This window comes from Cotesia glomerata, linkage group LG6 (genome assembly GCF_020080835.1).
Source record: "Cotesia glomerata isolate CgM1 linkage group LG6, MPM_Cglom_v2.3, whole genome shotgun sequence".
NCBI lineage: Eukaryota > Metazoa > Arthropoda > Insecta > Hymenoptera > Braconidae > Cotesia > Cotesia glomerata.
In genome coordinates this window covers 5,520,115-5,544,809 of record NC_058163.1, presented here as the reverse complement: position 1 = coordinate 5,544,809, position 24,695 = coordinate 5,520,115, and the positions used below count along the sequence as shown (strand labels likewise).

The 24,695-nt window shown below is 31.2% G+C and overlaps 2 protein-coding genes across 2 annotated transcripts; one reads left to right on the top strand and one right to left on the bottom strand.

Moving 5' to 3' along the window:
* Positions 1-4,072: 4,072 nt before the first annotated feature.
* LOC123267257 lies at positions 4,073-5,772 on the bottom strand. Its single transcript, XM_044731811.1, has 2 exons — positions 5,219-5,772; positions 4,073-4,333 (listed from the first exon to the last, which is right to left on the bottom strand). The coding sequence occupies exons 1-2, from the start codon at positions 5,717-5,719 to the stop codon at positions 4,073-4,075; spliced, it is 762 nt and encodes a 253-aa protein (XP_044587746.1). The 5' UTR covers positions 5,720-5,772.
* Positions 5,773-15,974: 10,202 nt separating this feature from the next.
* LOC123267068 lies at positions 15,975-18,617 on the top strand. The gene is made up of 4 exons (XM_044731562.1): positions 15,975-16,922; positions 17,887-17,958; positions 18,022-18,111; positions 18,176-18,617. The coding sequence occupies exons 1-4, from the start codon at positions 16,011-16,013 to the stop codon at positions 18,254-18,256; spliced, it is 1,155 nt and encodes a 384-aa protein (XP_044587497.1). The 5' UTR covers positions 15,975-16,010; the 3' UTR covers positions 18,257-18,617.
* The last annotated feature ends 6,078 nt before the right edge of the window (positions 18,618-24,695 follow it).

The following is a 24,695-nucleotide window of genomic DNA, read 5'->3' as shown; positions in this document are numbered from 1 at the left end:
CCTGTGAAAAAATTTTCTTACATAGCCTGATGCGGTCATATACGTCCTCATACATGGAAAAAAAACTAGACCATTTTACGATGAGATGTTTTTCTGGAAATAAAGAATAAAGAAGATTCGACTGGAATATATACGTACATATTTGTAGAACACAAGTGCCAAGTGAGAGTAGAAGCGTTGGCGACTGGAAATAGTGTTGCAGGTTGTTTTAAAACACATAAAAATATTTTCTTGTTATGTTATAGATATATACGTATATATTGTACAGAAATAACATAATGGCATGTGTTGTGTTATCGTTACTTTGAAACACCTACGCTTGCAACACACTTTGTCTATCTATGCAGGTGTGTATTTTTAGGTTGATTTTTTATACGAGAATTCAGTGTCCGAAGAAATGAATCGTATAAAACAATTCTAATCTTTATTTTTTGTGTAGTAATCTTTCGATTGTTGTGAAATATGGGGTGAAAAAACATATCTTTTTTCAATATACAAAGCACTTTTCGAAATTTTTGGTGATTTTTTCACTATATCTCTACTACACAGAAAAAAGGTTCACTTGAGCCAAGATTATTTTTCTTCCTAATATTTTTCTTCCTGATTTTGCTCTTGCTCAAAAAAATTTAGTTCTCGATAAAAGTAAATTTTCTTGTCTTGAGAAAATTTCTCTCTTGCTCCAAAAAATTAAATATCTCGATAGAAGTAAATTTTCATTAATGTTTTTATTGATTAACATGTCAAATGGGAAGATCTGATAATATTGAATCATTTTTTTTTTTCATTCAATATATATAATTGCACGCTATAATAATATAAAATGGGTATCAAACATTCAAGAAAAAAATTTTTTCAAGATGAGAAAATTTTTTTCTTAGCTGAAGTAGGTGGCGCTGCTTCCCTAAAGTATCTAAAAATCTTGGTCAAATATAAAAATTCATTGTATCAAGAATTTATGATAATTTGAATTAAGAAAAAATTACTTCTGTCGAGAATAGATTTTCAAGAAAAATTTTTACTTCGGCCAACACAACTTCGGTCTTTCTTCAGGCACCCGAAAATTTTCTCAAGCCAAGAATTTTGTTCTCCATTCAATAAATTTTTTTTTCTGTATAGGAATACAAAGAAAATTAATAACCAACTATAATTTTTTAATTTTTAAAAATTATTGAAAATTATATGCATGTTTAGGTTCCACAAAACAGTAAATGTTTTTTTGCATGGATTTGGCTGACATTAATTAATTTTTATATCAATAGAAAAAACGGAAAAGTTAATAATGATTAGAAAATTAAAAAATTGACATTTAGAAAATTAAAAAAATCTATGCCTGTCTGCTAGATTCACAGTCATTTTTTCGAAGTCTTTTATAAAAATATAATGATTTATAATACTTAAAAATCCTCTCTTAAAATCACCGAATAAAAAATTTTCATGGCCGACTCGAAATTTAAAAAATTCTATTTGTTCTTTAAGTTCCCGTCGCGATATTTATTCATAATTAAACCATAAAATTACTATCCATTTTGATGTTATGAATTTTTAGTTGTTGCCAGAACAATTTTTTTTAAAGTAGAAGACTCGATAAGCAGAATTGATGTAAGTGCAGATGGTGTAGTACGTAAGTGTGTAGATGTTGGTACATATAGGTTTAAGAGAAAAGAGTTATTTTACGAGAAGCATTCATTTGTCGAGAGAGCGTAAAATGAAGATCGAACGATGTCACGTCACAGGACTCCTGGAGGGAGGTCCAAGAATTGGCCGATCGAACACGAGGCATCTCTTGATCGCTTATATCGCTATACACCGGCAAGAATACGAGCTCGTTGCTCGTAAAGAGGTACCGGTGACAACCGCTATGACGTTAAATTTACGATCCGCTCAGGTCGAGCCTGGGGTCGAATCGTGAAACGCAGTGTTATGGACTTTGTCTTTGATACTTATTCCTGTTTTTATCTTTCTTTTTGCTATTATTATCAATGTTGTTTTTATTATTTTATTAGATAGTTTCCGGCTTGAGAAACTGATTAATAAAGACTAACGAATCGATTGATGCGACAATTATAAGATAATATTTATTTTGCATTTTTTATTAATTATGGGACGTGATCTACTAAAAAACCAAGAGAATAAAGTTTGAAATTAAAATTACGTTACTGAGGTAAAAGCCCCCATTACTGACACTATAAGAGTGATCATGAATGTTTGAATTTTTTTATCGTGTTTCAAATCAGTATTGTCAATTCTTTTTTTATAGGACACCTTAATCATTTTTTTTACTTATTTAATTTAATTAATTAACTTTAATAGCAATAAATTTATTAATTATTATATCAACTTAAAACCAACAGGTCAAATGTATGTATTATTGACAGCGCAAAAAAATCAAAAAGCCGATTATTAACATACCATTGACCCTATTATAGACAGGTCTTTTATTACAGTTAAATTTATATTAACAATAATCATTTTTACTAACTAATGCAAAACTATCAATAATTTTTATTATTTTAAAATTCGTTTAAGACCTAGCTTTTCTATATTTTTTACCAGGTTTTTTTTTGCAGTTTTTTCTAGTCTCAAATACTTTGATTCTTATAAAATCACATGACAGTAGGTAAACATTAATGCGTTGATATGTATGTTGAGGGAGTTAGGTTACCTTACATTATGGCCTATGTCGTTAGTTGACGCGAATTAATTTTTGTGTCCCCATCATTGTCATCCGCTATTTTAAAATTAATTTTAACTCGATAAAGTATAAATAAATAATTATATGGTTATTTAGACTATATATAATCTAAAATAATTTTAAACAATGCAATTACATAAAAAAATCATTGAGAAATCTGGATTCGAAAATAAGGTCTTTCTTAACAATATTTTTAAGAAATTACAAACGTATAAGCAGTTTTGGCCTACTTGAAAAAATGAAATTTTTTTGCGGTAAATAGTTTATACCTTGGAATTAAATTTGACTATTTTTTAATTTTAAAAATATGTAAAATTTTCATGAAATATCAATAATTGTGATTATTAACAGATTTTAATAATGAAATAATAAAATTAAATAGGGTGTCAATAATAGGGGCCAATAATAGGGTGTCAATAGTGGGGGCCCTATCAATAATAGGGACGTTTACCCTATTTATTCAATTTTTCATGCTTAAGACTTACACCGAAGTGTACATCCACAAAACAAAAATTTTTGTAATTCGACAATTTAAAAATTTTTAATTGGTCGCCAATTGGTGAAAAATCAAAATAAAAAAAAAATTAGCTACGTAAAACGGTATCAACATTTATACAGATTATTATGAAATTGAATTTTTTTTTTTTTTTTTTTTTTTTTTTTTTTTTTCAGATAACTCGTTGCTGAAAAATCGATGTAACCCATGAAGGGAGAATTGTTTTTAGGCTTTACGGCAACGCTCATATCTTTAAAACTATTGAATATTTTTTAATGAAAATTTTTGTATATATTGTTGGATATACACTTAATAATAACATAACTTGAAAAATTTGATAATCTTGAGTAAAGCTGTGTGACAAGATACTCTGTCATTTTCCCCGCCAAGAAGAAAATTTTCTTCTTTCAAATAAATTTTACTTAGCTCAAAAATTTTTCTACTTTGTTCAAGATCATCAACTTCTTCAAAATGACTTTCTTGGTTCAAGATTTTTTCTCCTAACTCAAGTTAACTTTTTTATTAGTCTAATTATTTGTTTTTACACAATTTTATATCATAAATAAATATTATGTTTATTCAAAATTGAATAAGCAAGATAATAAAAAAATAATCATCTTTAGAAATATTATGTTTATTTATTAATTTATCAGTAATTACACGATACAATCGTTACAATCATACATTTGATAAAACAACTATACATAGCACTAGATATAAAAAAATATTTATAATATATAGATCAGATAATTTTTTTTTTATCCAAAGAATAATACGAAAAAAAAAAAAAACATAGTTATCCAACAAAGATAATTTTGTCACATAAACATTAAAAAGTAGTAAAATTGCTGTAATTTTGTTTTTAAAAAATGTTACTAAATAATTTAATACAACTCATTCAAAAAGAGACTTATTAAAGCTTGGTTTGTTGAATCGTTGTGATGTAGCTTCTCGAAAATTGCCGAAATTATGGCGTTATTTTTTTCACTTACGATGCTCTTCAGATCATTTTGAGTCACAGTTTCTGCCCATCTTTCGAGAGTATCGTTGTTAGTCGCCGATAATATTCTGCTCTTATGAATAGTTTTTACTTCGATTCCTGAATTATCTGTAAAATACGAAAGTTCCACCGGATATATCAACACCTGCAAAATAAATATCTGTTAAATAATAATTCCAGTCTATTAAGGGTGTAGTCTAGTTGATCACTTTCGAAAATTTAATTTTTTTTTACATTTTTCGAATGTCGAGAAATGTCAAAATGGCGAGGTGCCCCGAGGCGGGGGGCCCGAATACACCAAGAAATATTCATTACAAATAATAAGCAGACTTTACTATCAAATAATTATGAAGACTTCATTTAGTCAAATAAAATACAACGAATTAATTTTTACACAAAAATAAGTTAGTTTATCGACAGAAGACGACTGATTGAATTATTTGAAATATTCGAATTATTCGAACTATTCGAACTATTCGAGTTATTCGAACTATTCGTATCATTCGAATATTCGATTCGAAATTTGAATCGAATAATTCGATTCGAATTCGAGGCGAATAATTCGTAAACTCGAATATTCGCACATCCCTAATTTGTATATAAGAATTCCCGAGGATATGTTAACTGATACGGGTGAAGGCTCGCAAATGAAATTTTGGTAAGACTTTTCATTTAAAGAAACTTAAAGCGCGTTCTTCTCAAAACTTCGTTTTCACGGATGGCCAACACGACTTCTCCGGAATCCTTGGGCCGATCCTTCTAAAATTTCAACTACATATTTTGCACATCAATATTCACAAAATAGACTTCCATCATGTTAAAATACTGATTTTTACTATTTATTTTTACAGATAACAGCAAAAAAAAAAATGAATTTAAATAATTTCAGTTATCATCCTTAACAACTTTTATTAACATATCTTCCATAACAAGCTCACGAGGAATTCCCAAATATCGCCTATATTTTTAGCCGACGAACTAGACTACACCCTTAAGCTATAAATAATCTATAACATCAATAAAAGATGACCTGTAATAAGCAATCGCCTTTTTTTGTATGTGTTACGTAATGTGTTTCATTTCTGTCGGCAAATAACAACATAATAGTCTCATTCTCAAAAACGTTATTCTTCATATTATCTTTCGATTTCTCATTAAGCTTTACTATTTTGAGTGGAGGAAAATACAAGTCTTGCTTTCTGAGCTCAGAACAAATAATTATTTTTGAACATGTAAAATTTTCAGTAGCATATTCCTGGTCAACTCCATAATTTTGGATCCTCATTCGTTCTTCAAAATAATTGTACTCGCCAGCTTCAAAATTCAAACCTCCTTTTTGATTCTTCTTAAAGCAGTTTTCATAATTTGAAGCCACAAATGGTGCTGTTGCGTAGTTATTTTTTTCAATTAATACATTTTTCACGGATATGTTTCTCGATTCACTGCCAAGCAACTCTTCAATATTAAGTACACTTCCCGGAATAATGTCCGCTGGATTAACTTCATGGCTCATCTGTCTTGTCGATTTCATTTTGTCTATCGGCAGTTCAGGAAATGACTGTAATTTGAAATTTAGAATACAATTGTTTTCTAACATTTTTAATAGGCTTTCTTGATGATTCAAATTTAAATCAGGAAAGGTGTACAGAGAATAGTTGATATCATTGAGAAAAAAGTAGAGATCAATCATTTTTTCAAGCTCTATATTTTCGCTCAGAGTTTTAATGTGACTTCTGTAAATTGGGTTATTGAAGAATTCATAATTTTTAATTGTTGATAGACTGTCCTCGTTATTTCTGCAAAATATTTTCTCTTTTATGGAAATCTGTATGCAACAAAAAAAAATTAATTTTTAATAAAAAAAAAAATTTTAAAAACACGCACACACACACACACACACACACACACACACACACACACACACACACACAGTGCCATCCTCGTAAAAATAGTCATAGCAGCTTCCTATAAGACTTAAAAATGTATAACGCATAGAAAAATGTTTGGATCTATCCATTTATGGCCATATAAGGATAGGTGGACCGAAAATCTACATTTTAGAAATTTTTTATTGAGGTAGTACCACCTTCACAACCTTCAGTAGATCTACATACATCTAAATTTTGGCGCGTTTTTCAAATACGGAGATCTCAAGAGAACTAACTTGTAATACACATGTATAGTTGTAGATTTACGGAGATATGAAAAAAATTTCACGTCATAGGGAGAGTGAGATGTAGATCAACGTACATCTAAGTAGATTCACGGGGATCGAAAAAATGGCGGATTTAGAAGAACGTAAATCTATTTTATTTTGTCCCACGCGTAGTTGATTTTCCCATGCAATCGCATTAGAGAAAGAGAGGCAGAGATAACTTTTAAAAGGTTTTTTTTATTAATTATTACTATTACATGCTCTGAATCTATACTTTTAATTACCCTAAGTATTCAATATGTTAGTTCTTTTGATCACCTAAATTTTTATTGAAACCTGAACGTTAATTTTTGTAAAATAAAATAAAAACTATCACTTTTCATAAGACTTTATAATATACTAATATGTCAAATTTCATCAAATTCTGAATGATAAATTCTCTAACGGAGGATACCTTAATATCATAAATATTGTTTATTATATTTGCAACAAAAATACGTGCGATTATGTCAACTTTATGTCATTTGATTTGAGAGCTTTTTTAACTTCCCGCTAAGAAAATTGAAAATTTTCAAAAATCGGGAAGTTTTTGGTTTTACCCCGTTTTTCGAAAATCGAGTTCTCATCGTATCTCGACATTATGAGGTCGTAGGAAGCTTCCCCGAATGTTTCCGCGATGATGTCCGTATGCCTGTATGTATGTGTGTGTATGTGTGTATGTATGTATGTATGTATGTGTGTGTGTGTGTGTGTGTGTGTGTGTGTGTGTGTGTAGGGGGAATCCTTTTACGGATTCTAGGCATAGCTGTTTGGCCTGGATATGTGGCGACTCGACGCAGCGTCATACTAACTCGACACTAACGCCCCTACCCACTAAACCCTAAACCCCTTTCTCTTCTATCCTCTGATCCCCATGGTACCGCCGTAAGGCATTTCTTCGCGGGGGGAGGAATTAGCTGCCGCTCTTCCTTCTGGTGGCTAAGATGTTTTTATTTCTATCTCCCTTCTAGTTTCTGTTTTCTGCTCTTTTTCTCTCGATGGACCGCAACTCTGTAAGCACTTCAGTGGCAAAGGTGCTCGTGGCGTTCCAGACAGCTTCTGATGACAGCATTTCTTCTACTATTGTCTCCGGTTGAATTCTCTTTTTAGAATCTTCTCTAATTCATCGCGCTGTTGGTTAAAACGAGGACATGCAAAGATCACGTGCTCCACGTCTTCAGCGACACCTGGGCAGGATGGGCACTCCGGAGAATCGTCGTGCTTAAAGCGGTGAAGATAGGCTCGGAAGCAGCCGTGTCCTGACAACATCTGCGTAAGGTAGTAGTTAACCTCTCCATGACTCCGGTTCAGCCAGTCGTCGATCCTCGGTATAAGACGATACGTCCATCTTCCTTTTTCTGCAGCGTCCCACTGGAGCTGCCATCGGTCGAAGCTGTTTTGCCGTTCTTCAGTTCTGAGCTCTTCAGCGCTTAGTGTAGTTGACCTTTTACGATGATAAAGGTTCCGTCTTTCCTCAGCGAGGACTCTGAGAGGCAGAGTTCCGGAAATAACGCACACTGCTTCCTCGGATATTGTGCGGAAGGCGCTGGCGACTCTTAAGGCACACCGTCGGTATACTGGTCCAGCCTTCCTCCATGATTCTTGCATCTCGAGAGCGTTGGTCCAAATAGATATACCATATGTAAGCACCGATGTGACTACAGATGATAACAGTACCCTTCTGCTCTGCTTTGGCCCTCCGATGTTCGGCATCAGTCGTGCTAGACTTGTTCCCACTGCTGACGCCTTGGCACTGACGTGTTCTACCTGCTGCTTAAAGTTGAGTCGGGCATCAAGCATCACTCCTAAATATCGAATATAAGGTTGTGATGTGATTTCTTGTTCGGCGACTTTCAAACTAATTGTCTCTACCACTTTCCTGCTGGTAATAAGCACTGCCTCAGTTTTGTGTTGCGCCAGTTGCAGGTTCACTGCGTCCATCCTCCGGTTAACGCGCTCGAAAGTGAGATCGAACACATGGTTTATCTCGTCAAGATGTTTGGCAACGATCACTACGGCTACGTCGTCTGCATATGCTACGAGTTTGACGTTTCTTGGCAGAGTTAGTCTTAATAGGCCGTCATACATAATATTCCACAGGAGCGGGCCTAGAACTGAACCTTGTGGTACACCTCCAGAAATAGCATACTCCCTTGGACCGTTCTTCGTGTCATACTTCAGGACCCTGTTTTCAAAGTAGCTTGCTACGATCTTAAGAAGGTATTCTGGTACATTCTTCTCTTGGAGGGCCTGCATGATGCATTCCCAATTGGCGGAGTTGAAGGCATTTCTGATGTCTAGGGTCGCCACCAGGCAATACTTCTTCGTTCCACCCTTCCATCTGGTTCCTGCGATTGCTTCCTTGGCCGTATCAACAACCAGTTTGATTGCGTCCAGGGTTGATCGTCCTTTCCGGAATCCATACTGATTGTCTGCCAGGAGTGGGTCGACTACTGCTTCAATTCTCTGGTGAATTATGCGTTCGAATATCTTACCCGCTGTATCTAGCATGCAAAGTGGGCGGTAAGATGACGGTTCATCCGGTGGCTTTTTCCCTTTAGGAAGCAGCACTAACCGTTGCTGTTTCCACTTTCGAGGAAAAATCCCTTCTTTGAGGCAGGTGTTGTAAACATCCAGGAATAATGCCGGTGCTGCCTTTATAGCTGTTTTTAAGGCAATGTTAGGGATTCCGTCTAATCCCGGTGCTTTATTATTCCCTCACGCGGTTGCAAGCCTCCGTCAGCGTGTGTGTGTGTGTGTGTGTGTGTGTGTGTGTGTGTGTGTGTGTGTGTATGTGACCCTCTTGTAACTTTTGAACCGCTTGACCGATTTCTTCGTGGTTGGCGCCATTCGAAAGGGCTTGACCAAACTTAGATTTTGAGTATACTTTGGACTGATTCGAATCGGTAGATTTTAAGAAATCTCAAAAAAAACTACAAAAAAAATTTTTTCGAAATGTGGTTTTTTTTCAATAACTTTTAAACGTCTCCACCGATCGATTTCAAAAACTAATCAGCTCTTAACATCAAAAAGCCACGTCGATCGCCGCCAGTCTGGTCGAAATCAGTTGATTCGTTCGTGAGTTATCGTTGTCGAAAGAAAACCGAAAAAAGTGTTTTTTCGGAATCACTACGAAATTCCTAGTTCGATCAATTCATACTCAAAGATTCTTTATGAGGCTTAAAAAACTGCGTCAAATACTGCCAACCGCGTGAAAACCGGTTCATTTATACAAAAGTTATTGCGGTTTGAAAATTCAAAAAGTTGTGTTTTATTAAACTGCTATTTAGAGTTTTGAGCTCGTCAAAACGTAATGTGTAATTTTGACCGCTTACATAAGTAAATATGTGTAATTTTGACCGCTTACATAAGAAATAAGTAAAAAAAAAATCTGGAAAACGGTTGACCCTAAAGGCCAACCCTGCAACTTTCCGCTAATTCCATAACTAAGCGCTCAAAATTGCACAAATTACGTTTTTGAGCTCTTTGAGCTCAGAAATATAATTTTCGTGTCATCGTGAGCTCTTCGAGCTCAAAAGCCTGATAGAAGTTTAATAATAACATTATTTTTTAAATTTTCAAACCGCAATAACTTTTGAATGAATAAACCGATTTTCACGCGGTTGGCGGCATTCGACGCATTTTTTAAGCCTCATAAATACTTCTCAAGTTTAAATTGATTGAATTAGAAATTCTCAAGTAATTCCGAAAAAACACTTTTTTGGGTTTTCTTTTGACAGCGATAACTCACGAACAAATCAACCGATTTCAACCAGGCTGGCGGCGATCGACGTGGTTTTTTGATGTCAAGAGCTGATTAGTTTTTGGGATCGATCGGTAAAGCCGTTTCGAAGTTATTTAAAAAAAACCACATTTGAAAAAATTTTTTTTTGTAGTTTTTTTGAGATTTCTTAAAATCTACCGGTTCTCATCAGTCCAAATTATATTCAAAATCTAAGTTTTGTCAAGCCCTATCGAATGGCACCAATTACAAGAGGGTCACATACACACACACACACACACACACACACACACACACACACACACACACACACACACACACACACATACATACATACATACATACATACATACAGGCATACAGACACTATCGCGGGAATAGTCAGGGAAGCTTCCTAGGACCTCAAAACGTCGAGATCTGATAAAACCTCGATTTTCGAAAAACGGGGTAAAACCAATAACTTCCCCTTTTCTTAGCGGACAGTTAAAAATTCTCTCAACACCTTGAACTTTGATTAAATTTGACAAACCCCAAGTATTTTCTAAAAATTTTTCGCTTTTGGACATATTAAATTTTCTGATACGTTCAAATGGATTTAGATAATTATTTTGAACTTTCAGTTTTTTTAATTTTAGGATAAATATTTTGTTTTTTGTAAAAGGTATTTATTTTTTCCTTACCTGAAATAGACAAGTGCCAGTCGAAATTGATGAAACATAATGGCTTTCATTGTCTCGCCTCAATCGAAAGACAGCTGTTTTATTCCGTAAAATATTGTAATTAACTCTATTTGAGATTCGTGGAAAATCTTTCTCCGTAATCAGTTCAATATCTAGAGATTGTATTTCTATCACTTTACATAATTTAACAATTCCAAACGTAAAAAAATTATTATTCACGTATAAGGGATTAATTTCAAAGTATTGATCTCTCAAAACATCTAAGTATTTAAATAATTTTGAGGGTAAACTGGTCGATATTATTTCATCAATATGAACTTCTGGGTAGATATAATTTTTTATCGATTCAAACCGCAAGCATATTTCATGTGACATTTCGTAATTGATATTTTGACTAAAATTTTCTGTTTTGATATACTTAGACCCGTTATAACCATTAAATATATCTCCAATTTTATAATTTTTTTCAATAAAAACATTAAGAGTGTCACCTACATGATAATCTTCCATTAATATTACTTTTATCAACAGTTTAATGATTAAAATAACACAAATTTTCTGTACTTCACACATATTGGAGTAAAAAAATTTTTTCAAAATTGACTCGTGAAAGTTTATGATCAGTCGACTAAATTATTAAAACGCTTTTAACGATTTTATGAAAATGAAATTTATTTCTTATGACAATTAAAAAAAAATTCGGTTACTTGTTACATATAGAATAGTAGTTTAAAAAGGAAAAATTATAACTAATAAAAAATGAATGTATTTTTCACAATAATACTAAAAAACATATTTCTTATTTAATGACATTGGGAAATAATAATTGATTTTTAATGATCTATTATAGTTGTTATTAAAAAATTTTTTATATTTTTTTTAAAACTAAATTTATTCTGTTATCGATTACTTAAAAAAAACTCCAAATTCGTTAATTAAGCTTTTTCTAATCATTCAAGTAAATAAATAGTTATGTGTTTAGGAAATGATAACATTTAAGGTAATTGTCGTGGTTAAGGCAAAGCGTCAGAAAATTCTTAATTTTTGTATACTTATTAAGGACATGAGAATACAATTACCCTTAAAATTTGAAGTCGATTGACCACCTATAATCCGAGATAAATTCAATTAAAAATTGAATATTTAACATTGATTGCATATGCTCTCTGCAGTTCTGTACCAGTTTCTTAGTTATAAAAAAAAACACTAACTATCAGAAACTTTCAAAAAACTGACTGTCTTTTAATGTATTTGTTGTGGATTTAAAAAAAAAAATTAAAAAAAATTTTTTCATTGTCGAATTATTTATAAATAACGGATTAAAGTTCAACAATTTATGGAATAGTATATATATACGGAGTCGGACAGGAACAATTGTATAGGTTGCGTCTCCACGGATACAGTCTTGCGTAAAAATTACGGATTACTTAGCTACAAGCTCATATACTTTTGCGGCACCTATAATCTCTAATTTTTTGACAATATTGTCCTATGACAATTACCTTAATACCCTGCATTAAATTTTTTTTAAGAGCAAAATACAGTTTAAATTTATTTCCAATAAAATTTTCTTAACATAATATTTTGGATATTTTTTACCGAGGGAAGTTGTAAAACGATGATAGCTTTTTATATTAGTTTTTATTAAAAATGATTTTATATTGTTTTCTATTTTTAAAAATTTTTTGACATCAATTTTTTTAATAATAAAAAAAAAAATGACAGTAATGTGAGAAAAAATGTTGTATTGTTGCCCTATTCCTTTTTACTTTTAGAATTTTTTAAAAATAACTTAAAAAAATTTATCTTCAAATGCTTTATAGTGCGATATGTCGATATCTAGTGAAGTTCTGGGCCAAATTTAAAGACGTGTATAAAGCTAAAATTGACACGGTCTAGCATTGACATCAGTATTTTGGAAATCGCTTTGTATTTGTGCTCTACCCTTGTAGGAAAAAAATTATATACAACGGGGCCTGTCTTGGCACAATAATGGGTTGCCAAGACTCGGCCGAACAATACTGGCCCACTACTCAACTGACAAGTCTTGGTTGATCAGTCTTGAGCCAAGATCCACCCAATATTTATCTAACAAGTCTTGGTTTGCCAGTCTTGAACCAAGACCCAGCCAATATTCAAGTGACAAGTCTTGGTTTACTACTCTTGAACCAAGATATAGCCAATGTATATGTAACAAGTCTTGGTTTGCCAGTGTTGAAAACTGTAAACTTGACAGTTTTTCTGTCATTTTTTTTTCAAATGCTTAAATTGAAAATTTATTATTTAACAAAAATAATTACATATCGTCAAGATTGATATGGTCTTAAAAAAATTAAAATATAATAATTTACAGTGGAATTTTTAGTATTGATAATTTTAAACATTCAAATTTATAACAAAATATTAAAAGTAAACAAAACGATGTACAAATTCTAAAGTAATATAAGGACTCGACTTTTGTATTTTTTTAAATTAATAAACATTTCAAAAAAATTGTTAATTTTCATCAAAACACAGTATTAAATAACATAAATTATGAAAATAATAAACTATCACACTCTGTCACCATATAGATTTAGCTTATAAGAATGATGAGATGTAGATCAACTTATCAGTCGTATGGCGTAGGGGTTAGTTATCGGTTTTGCAAGTGCGCGGCTCGGTTTCGAATCTCGGTTAGGGCAAATGCAATTTTCACTTTATTTCCATAATTAATAAAATTTAGGTCTTAATAAAGAGTCAAATGGTCTAAACTTGCGTTAGCCCTGCATAAAAATTAAAATTGAAAAATTTCTTTTTATCACTTTTTATCAAATGGCATGGGCCAGACTTGAATAATAACTGTAGCCCAGTCCTGGTAACCAGACATGGGTTAGACTTGAAAATTGGTATTGACTCAATACTAAAATTCAGTCTTGGCACAATACTTATTTTCAGTCTTGGCACAATACCTTCCTGCCAAGACTGAATATCAGTACTGTGCCAAGACTGAGAATAAGTATTGTGCCAAGACTGAAAATAAGTATTGTGCCAAGACTGAATTTTAGTATTGAGTCAATACCGATTTTCAAGTCTGACCCATGCCTGATTACCAGGGCTGGGCTACAGTTACTATTCAAGTCTGGCCCATGCCATTTGATAAAAAGTGATAAAAAGAAATTTTTTAATTGTAATTTTTTTTTATTTTAATTTTTAGATCATTTGTATGCTTAGACGGACTTGGGCCAAGCTTGGATTTCAAGCTTGCCCCAGAGTTAATGAGCATTGCGCCAAGCTTTGGCCAAGCTCGGGCCGATTGTCATTTCCTCTAAGGGTAGTATCCATAATCGTCCAGCTTCGTGATATGATGAACTAAATGAATAAGTACCACTGTGTAGAGAATAATTATATTGTAACTAAACTGTAAATAATTAGACTAAAATGTTTATGATATAAGTAAAATATTATAGGCGATAAATCTTTACTATAAACATTGTATTATTGTACTTTTACCAGCCCCTCTAATTGGCCAATTGGCTGTTGGGTCTATATGTAAATAAATAAATAAATAAATAAATAAATAAATAGGTCTAGAAATATAATTGACTTGAAAACTCCAAAAATAAACTGAATTTCAAAAAATTTTCTTATGAATATATCCTTTAAGACTTAAACTTTCCAAATATGCAGACGAAAAAATAGATTTTTCAGAATTTTTAAATCAGAGTACTCTCTTAATTAACCATCCGCCATCTATTAGAAACTAAGAATACTCAAAGATTCTAATTGTCAATTCGTGGACTAAAATATGTTTAGTATCAATTAATTCTAGCCGATTGCGTTAGAAAATTCTTTCCTACCTATAAAGTTAATTTATATAAGTGATAGTCCAAATTAAAGACTGATTTGATTCACTCTTTGAGTAGTATCTGTTTCCAACAGCAAGTGCACTTCATTTGCTGTTGATGTTTTGACTTGCTTAACCCTAGACTGGTCAACAAACGCGACCTAACGACTTTGGTCAAGTGATGAGGGATTTGCCGCAATGCTTTTAGAGCGTACGGTGTTGTCAGTTCATACACGTTTGACAGGCAGAGACTAGAGGTGTTTTCGGCAACTCTGCAGACAAAAAACTACTTACGACTCTGGCCAAGCGATGAGGAAAGCCCCGCAAATTTTTTTAAGAAATTTTTTTTCAGCAATTTAACGTTTTCGAAGATATTTGAAAAAATTATTAATATATTCTAAAATGTTCAAGGAACAAAGTCAAATTTTTTTGAATAATTTTAGTAAATATTGAAGATGTAATAAAAAAAATATAATTGAGCGCGGCGTCACGTTCATAGAGTGACCAGTCTAGGGTTAACTAGGGTTAACTATAAGCGATTTGATGCGCATTTAAGTATTTTTGTAATGAAAATATTATTTGAAAAAAAATTTTTAAAAAACATGCATTCTTTTTTTGATTTTAATTTTAAGTTTTCTCCAATTCTGATAAGTAAATTTTTTGAAAAGAAATATTCTCTTCTTTTTACTGTTAAACTCTCAATATTATCTCAAGAAATAAAAGTTATTAATATTACTTCATAACATCTCTGAAAAAGTCTGATTCTTTCAGATTTAAAATATTGTCAACAGCTTTGAATAAGTCTGATTCAGTCTTCTTACAGAGTCCAAAATTTATGTCATATAATAACCTAAAACAACATTATCTGCTTAAGTGTGCTTTCCGTGAAAGAATTTTTTTATTTGGTCATATACAGCTTGATATGGTTCTATATTTTCTGATTTAGAGACCATGATCTATATGCATATAGTCATGTAAGATGATTTATAAAAATAAAAAAATTGGAAAAGGGTTGACCTTGCAGTTCATTTCTGAAACTTCCACCTATTTTCATATTCAAAATCGTTACATTTGGAAAATAGTTAAATTTGTAAGTATTCAAGCTTTTTAACCTTACATTATAATCCTTGATATATCATATAGATTATTCCGATTAAGTAATCGATATTCGACGTAAAAGAAAGGTAAATAACTGTTCACAATGCCAAATAATATGAAAACAGTTATCAATATTTTAGTTTGCTAGCATGAGATAACACATCGTTTCCTATAAATTATAAAGCTAAAACTGAAGAGCGCTTGCGTGCTTTCAGTGATGATCGTTACATTGTGCAGAACATACATTTCTCATTTCTTTAAAAAGAAAATTATATTATCAATATGTTATATTACCAATATTATAAATTTATACAAGATATTTTTAGTAGAATTCTCGGATTATCACCATGGACTCATAATAAAAAAGAAATTTGGGAATTCTCATACGTCGGAACATGTTATAACATATCAATAAGCTTAATTATAATTTTACTCGGTGTTTACGAAGTATTAGACGAGTCATTTGCAGATAAGTTTCCCGGAAAATTAGTTCCGTTGATAATAGTCAAAGTAATATTCATTACATTGTTATGCACAAGTTTTATTCCACTCGTTTACATTATAAAACAGAAGCAGCTAATAAGAGTTATGAACCGCTTCAAAGATGTTGATAGGGTGTTAAGCAAGTGCAAAAATTATGAACAAAAATACGATCACACCAACATCGTAATATTTTGTATTAATTTCTTAACAACCATTTTTTTAATATTAATATTGGACGCATGTTATTTTTCGATAGTCAGAATTTTCATCGAAAATCTGCCGACAATAATCGGCGGGGGTGTAATGATACAGTATGCTATGATAGTTAACAAGTTAAATAAAAGATTCGACATTATTAATACAATTTTTTTGAAGTTGGGTAGTCTCAAAGTGGATGCTACCCCACAAGTATTTACTGTGACTCAAGTAACGTCGCGAAAATTGATCATTACCGACATTGATAACCTCAAATACGCGTTTGTAGAATTGTGCGAAATGTGCCAATATACTGCTGACTTTTATGGAATGTCTGTTTTAATTTCCATTCTTTGCTATGCTGAAAGAATTATATTTTGTGTGTATCTCAGTCTTTTACCGGCGTTGGAACTCGGGAATTTTGAGACGATATGGCAAGTTACGGCGCCACGTTTGATATGGATCGTTTTTGTATTTCTAATGTTTACTTCGAGCATCACAACAATCAAGAAACAGGTATACGGAGAAAAATTAATTATACTATCTGCTATACAAAAATAGTAACTCCTACTATCTAAAATGGTAATAAAATTAATTAGTAACAAAATAATAGGTGGTATCATTGACAATTGTAATAGTTACTATTAATAATAGTAACGATTACTATCAAAAATAATAATTGTAATTATTATAAATGATAACTGTTACAATCGAAGATGGTAACTGTAACCATCTCAGATTGTAAAAATTCTGAAAGAAAAAATAATATAAATTTACTTAATTAAATCCTTTATTTACATCCATATCTTAGCTTATGTACATTTTTTTCTTTGAAAGATTAAAATATTTTTAATTCCCTTCAAAATTTTTTTTTTTTGAAATTTTAATTTTTTTTTTATTTGAATTTTATTGAAAATTTTGATTTTTATGAAAAATTTCAAATTTTTTTTGAAAAATTTGGCGTTGAAACTTTTTTTAGACAAATAAAAATTTAAATATAATTTCAATCCGAATTTAACCCCGATTTTTTGTGAACTACAGCTGCTTTTCGTTTATTCAGAAATGCATCCACGGTAACGCAGATTCTTAATTTTTTTAATATTTTTTACTAGCTTAGATAGTAGTTATTATTATTACTGATGGTAACTGCAACCATCAGGTTATATTACGAATTACGATTTTGATAATAGTAGTAACTAATTAAAATAATAACAGTTTTTATTACTGATTACCATCATAATAGTAGTAGTTATCATCAGGATGGTAAATACTACAATTCAGATGGTTTACTTAATTATTCAAATAATATTTACTACTATCGAATTCAGTTAATAGATTTTAGCATAAGCTAGATAATAAACTCTACTATAATATTTTCTTCGTGTATGTTAGAAAAAAACGCAAACTTCTAAAAAAATCGGAATGCAATCGAAAGGTTGTAAGAGATCTTACATAAATTAAGTAAAAAATTTATTTTTAGACGAGTCATCTGGCGAAAAATATAACAACACTGCGAGATCGAAATATGACAGATGATAAAATTGTGGAAAAAGTAACTTTTTTGGTATCATAATTGATGTTGTTAATCAATAAAATTGATTTCTCTTCATTGCAGTTGTCTCAATTTTCCATCGATCTCTTGCATTTAAAGGTAGAATTTACTGCTTATGATATAATGCCTTTAGATCGTACGCTTCTCGCAATAGTGAGTACAATTTATTGTATCAACATTTGTCATCGAAAGTTTTATCTAACAGACTATTTTTCAGATTACGGGTACCATTACAATGTATCTAATAATTGCAATACAGTTCGCCGACAGTCCATCTTCAGAAAAAACTAAATTGTGATCACGTATTTTCTTTTCTCATCAAATCAATTATGAAAATAAGGTTAATATAATATACGCGCTGAGTACTGATGTGACATTCATATTACTGCAACTGAACAATCGATATTATGACGTGCAAACAAAGTAATTACCAAGGAATATAAAAACTGCATACAGAATAAAATTATAGATTTAATATAAATCGTGATATCACACATTCAATACTACTAAGCTCCAGTATGCAGCGAAAAAAGTTACTAATTCAGTATGTGACCAATATTTTACGTTTCAATGCATTTTTTTGAAACAAATTGGACTGTCATCCTGGATACTAAGCACACTCAAACAAAATTAACTTGAATAAAAAGAAAAATTCTAAAACCAAGAAAATAATTTTGAAGATTTTCATTTTCTTGAATGAAGACAAAAAATTCTTGAATTAAGTAAAATTGACTTAAACCAAGAAAAATTTCTTAACAAGAATTTTTCTACTCAAATCAAGACAATAAACTTCAAAATTATTTTCTTGATTCAAGTTAATTTTTCTGTACATGGATTTATGCAGCACTTTTGTACTGATTAAGATATATTTTTATACTCAAATCATATCAAGCCATTAATGGAGATATCAATGTATATAGAATAAGCGAAAGGAAATTTAGTATAGACCGGATAGCTCAAATGGTAGAGTAGCCGACATGTCTTCGGAAGGTTCTGGGTTCGAATCCCAGTCCGAGCTATCTAATAATTTTTTCTCGCATATTCTATAAACTCACATTAAGATGATCCTCTCCACATTCCTTTCTCAATCCTTTCCTACCAATATCCTGTTACGTGAATGTGGAACGCTTCACGTAATAATTACCGTAACTCCTATTCTTTCCCGCTTCACAGCATTATTTATATTTGTAATAAACCTATATTTGTAACCTATATTTGTAATAAACCTATGTAAACCTTATGAAAATAGAAATGTTTTTTACGGTTAATCGTTTATCTTTATTATACTATGTTTTGATGCGTATATAATTCATCATACAATATCGTTCGTAGTATCAGCTGTACAGTTTTGGCGCTCCTAAACTCTGTTGGCTTAGAATCTTTTAAGACAAAAATATTTGATTTTCTTTTAAATTTTGAATAATGCTAATATGAGTAGTATAAGATTTTTATATTATGCATGTATTTACTCTAATTACGTGAAACAAAAGTCTATGTATATAATTTTGCCATTTGGCTCTATTCCTTGACATTAAAATTCAATAAATAAATAAACTAATTCATTGCACACCTCATAACGCGAAACGTAAAAGGTAGTGGTCTACACTTAACACCACAAGGTCAAGCAATTTTTAGGTCTTAAAATACTTCTATCACAATTGTATTTAAATTGTAAGATAAAAGTAGACATCTATTAAAAACATTCTTTGAATATTTTATTTTTCTATTTCATAAAAAATTGTAGATATAATACAAATTTGTAATATATGTGTATTAAATGTATTTCGTTAAATTATTAGAAGTAAATAAGCCGACTTATTTGAGTGAACAGGTTACCGACATTGATTCTCGACGATCACAAAGATTAGCTTATAAATCAATATTAACTTTGAAATTCTGCATTTTGCATCAAATTATTATGAAAACTCATTTGTTATCACTGTCATTCGTCTCTGGCGAACATTACCCCCTGATATTATTGGTGCTTCCAGTTTTGAGGTCTTTAAAACCACATTGTTTGATTATTTAATGGAGCTAGAGACTTAAATTATCATATCAATTCATCTACTCTAGTTAAATCATGTTTAAATTAAATTTAAATCATATTATAAATTAATCAAAAGTATCTTTATTGTTATCTTCATTATATTCTAAATTTTTGTAACGTCCACGTTTTCAAAAAATTATAATAAATAAAATAATTTACTTGTCCCCGGCTCGAAATTTGCTCGCCGGAGTCCAGGGTCATAAACGGGGATTACATTATCAATAACAAAATAATAAACCAAACACTTTATTTTAAATAAATCAAAGAAAAAAAGAAAAACCTCTTTATTGGCCTGATCATGTTAATAAACGATATAAACAATATAAACAAATTAAGCAATATAAACAATATATTAGAACACTCTTCTCACACATACTCTCACTCGCCGTGAGCGTCAAAATCGCGAACTAAACTTCAAAAGCTGGTTCCCCGCTTCCCCAGGAGACTAGCCGTCACCCCTGGGCCTAAATCTCTACCCCGAGAGCGAATGGAGAGTGTCCTCTTCGCCCCCACCTACACGGCTTATGATCACCTACCGTACCTCAGCAGAAGGCACGGGGAGAAGCACTTTCATCCGGTCGGTTCATGATACTTACCTGGGCCTTGGTCAGACTCCAGGTAGAGTATCATCCTCTGGAATTACTTGGTGAAGAGTATTCGCCCGAGTAATTCTCCTGAGAAAGAACTGCTTGCTTTATCGAGCCAAATTTTGGCGTTTATCATTTTTCCCCCAACTCTCTTGTAACGAACCGGAAGGGTCGTTTTAGACACCTGTCCGGTGCCCTCGAACTAGCATTCAAAAATAATTATTTATTATTTTAATCGTAATTTCCTTCATTTTCTATCCATTCGTATCGCCAAATTCAAAGTTTTTATTTTCGAAACTCAATTCTTTATTATTTTAATCGTAATTTCCTTCATTCTCTATCCATTCGTTTCGTCAAATTCACAATTCTTTATTATTTTAATCGCAATTTCCTTCATTATATATCCATTCGTTGATTTTTCCATACTAAATTGTCCTCGGGACTTATAAAATCTTCGCTTACCTAAATTATTTCTTACAAAATAATAATCGTCATTTCTTTCATTTTATATTCATTCATCGCTTTCCCATACTAAATCTTGTTCGGAACTTAGAATAATTTTCCCAGTCTTTTAATTTCTTTTACAATTAATTCGCTCGGCTTCGTAATAATTTCTCACACGCTTAATTTCTTAATTTTAATCATACCTTCAGTAACAATAATATAAAATTATTAACTAAATAAATACAATAATTAAATAATAATCGCCGCACTAATAACAATAATTGTTTCTATTAATTTTTAAGTAATTAACAAAAAATAAACTAAAATACTCAAATACAAAAAGTAAAATCTGGGTCATATTTTATATTATTGTATCCACTATTACAAAAATTATTTTGTAAACTTTGCCATTTGGCAACGGCCTTGGCATTATTAAATAAATAAATAAATATGCACTTTTATTTTAAAAAACAGTAATACAATTTACTTTTTTTACATAAAAATTAGATGAGCGTCATGAGGCGTGCACTTTTCGATTTGCAAAACTTTTCTTTTAAACTCTATTCAGTATGGGTTGTAACGTCCACGTTTTCAAAATATAATTATCTAATAAAATCCCCAGCTCGAAATTTGCTCGCCGGAGTCCAGGGTCATAAACGGGGATCACATTATCAATAACAAAATATAAACAAAACACTTCATTTTAAATAAATCAAAGAAAAAGGAAACCTCTTTACTGGCCTGATCATATTAATAAACGATATAAACAATATAAGCAAATTAAACAATATAAACAATACATTAGAACACTCTTTTCACACATATTCACGGTTCAAAATCATTAACGCGGTTCAAAATCAAGAAACAATATAAGCAATATACACTAATACGATAGAAACTTTCTATCCAAACATACACGACGGTATTCACGGTTCGAACTCAAAAAAACGCGGTCTACAAAATACTAACTAGTTTCCCAGTAACACCCCCTCCCTCCTCAGGGCGACTAGCCGTCATCCCTGTGGGGTCCTAAACTCTACCCTGAGAGCAAGTGGAGAGTATCCTCCTCGCTCCCACCTACACGGCTTATGATCACCTACCGTACCTCAGCTGAAGGCTTCGGCACGGAGAGTAGCACTTTCATCCGGTCGGTTCACGATACTTACCTGGGCCTTGGTCAGACTCCAGGTAGAGTATCATCCTCTGGAATCACTTGGTGAAAAGTATTCGTCCGAGTAATTCTCCCGAGAAAGAATTGCTTCTCCGTGCCAAAATTTTGGACTATCATATTTAAAATTTTTACTTAAAGCGAACGAAATTGGAAATTTATCGCCATCTGTCCGGCGTCATCGAACGAGTATTTAAAAATAATTATTTATTATTTTAATCGTAATTTCCTTCATTTTCTATCCATTCGTCTCGCCAAATTCTAAGTTTTTATTTTCGAAACTCAATTCTTTATTATTTTAATCGTAATTTCCTTCATTTTCTATCCATTCGTTTCGTCAAATTCACAATTCTTTATTATTTTAATCGCAATTTCTTTTATTATATATCCATTCGTTGATTTTCCATACTAAATTGTCCTCGGGACTTATAAAATCTTCGCTTACCTAAATTATTTCTTACAAAATAATAATCGTCATTTCTTTCATTTTATATCCATTCATCGCTTTCCCATACTAAATCTTGTTCGGAACTTAGAATAATTTTCCCAGTCTTAATTTCTTTTACAATTAATTTCTTTTGCTCGATTAATTCGTTCGGCTTCATAATAATTTCTCACACGCTTAATTTCTTAATTTAATCATACCTTCGGTAACAATAATATAATATTATTAACTAAATAAATACAATAATTAAATAATAATCGCCGCACTAATAACAATAATTTTTTCTATTAATTTTTAAGTAATTAATAAAAATAAACTAAAATACTCAAATACAAAAAGTAAAATCTGGGTCATAGGATAAATTGATGTTTTCATTTCAACGCGAGAGTAGACTATATCAGCGCTTCACACATCAAGGCATGCCATTTATCAATAGCTAATAAAATAGCATATGATATACACAAAAAAACTTGATCGAAGCCTTTGTCATAATAATTCCTCTCAACTCGTAGTTAGACTCACTTAGAATAAAATTATTTATTAACCTCGAACGTTAGCAATGTAACTTGATCCATGTCGTGTGCCAACTCAGCGAAGTATTTTATCAACCTACGACCCATATACAAATATATGAACATGAAAATTTTCTTTCTGTATCATGGAGCAATGAAAGTACATTGTCAGTGTGATTTTCGCGTAGGTTGACCGACACAGCGACAGGAGGCGCCTCAGTGTCGCGACAATTGTATGTTGTTACACGCTTCTCAAATGTTTTATATTATCACAATTTACATTATATTATATCATATATTCTCTTATCACGTTAATAAGACATAAAAATAATAACAATAAATTTTATAATCAAGCATGCATTGCAGCAAACGCGCGTGAAAATGCGTTAAGATTTGAATGTTGATTTTGTGCAGTCTTTATGTCTTTTAATGAGATCGGCATGGTACATTATAGTTGAATATTTTTGAAGTGAAATAAGTACAGCTCTACAAGTATTAAAAAATACACAGAAGTGGGGAGCAGGTAAAAGTTTAAAATAAATAAAAAAGTTTTATGGAGATAAAGTTAAGCCCAATCGTGATTCCCGGGCACATAATCAAGATCATTGTACTCTCGATCAGTACCTTGGTCGTTGAGATTTATTTCCGGGTCACGTTATGGCAGGTTGACGCCATTACCATTACATGTCCAATGATTTACCATTGTTCTATTTATCTGATTGTTATCATTTTTTCGTAGCAAACCGATTTTAATGTGATCAATTTTTTATGCCACATATTTCAACTTTTAATTTTTTCATCCGAAAACTTATAAGAACAATTTTTTACATGCTTGCTCATATGTTGAATATATCAGTTCTTATCCATTTCAGCCCATTTTGGTCAATTTTTAATAGCAATAATTTAAATTTCTTGTCATACAAAAGCTAACATTGTGGAGGTCGATGTTGACAAGAGATAGAAATTAATTAGTTTGAAAAAAAATCACTTCCTTTTTTTTAAATACTTATGAATATCATGAATGAATAACTCTAATTTAACGGTTTTGAAACTCCTAAGATTCAAAAATATCGCTCTCATAAATTTTAAGTTCAAAAAATTTGTAAATTATTAAAAGAAAATATTTTATCAAAATATTTTTGTACTAAGGTAAAAGCCCCAATTATTGACGGGGGTCTAAATATTGACACCCTAAATTATTTTTAAGTATATTAAATTATCTGTAATAAGAATAACGATTAAATAAATTTTTATTAAATTCTAATTAATTAAAAAATTGAAAAAAATCACATTCAGTTCAAAATATTAAATATTAATTATTAAAAAAAAATAAAGTTAGCACCAGTTCATCAAATCAGCTTACGAGCGTCTATTTTCTTAACAACTTTGGTTAGAAAAGCATTTTTTTTAACTGCCGAGTTTAAATTAATTTTTTCATGTAATTATATGACCTATTTTTTTTTTTTAATTAACAATATATGAAATATTTATAAAATTAAATAATCGAAATTAATTGTATGCTTTACGATATTTA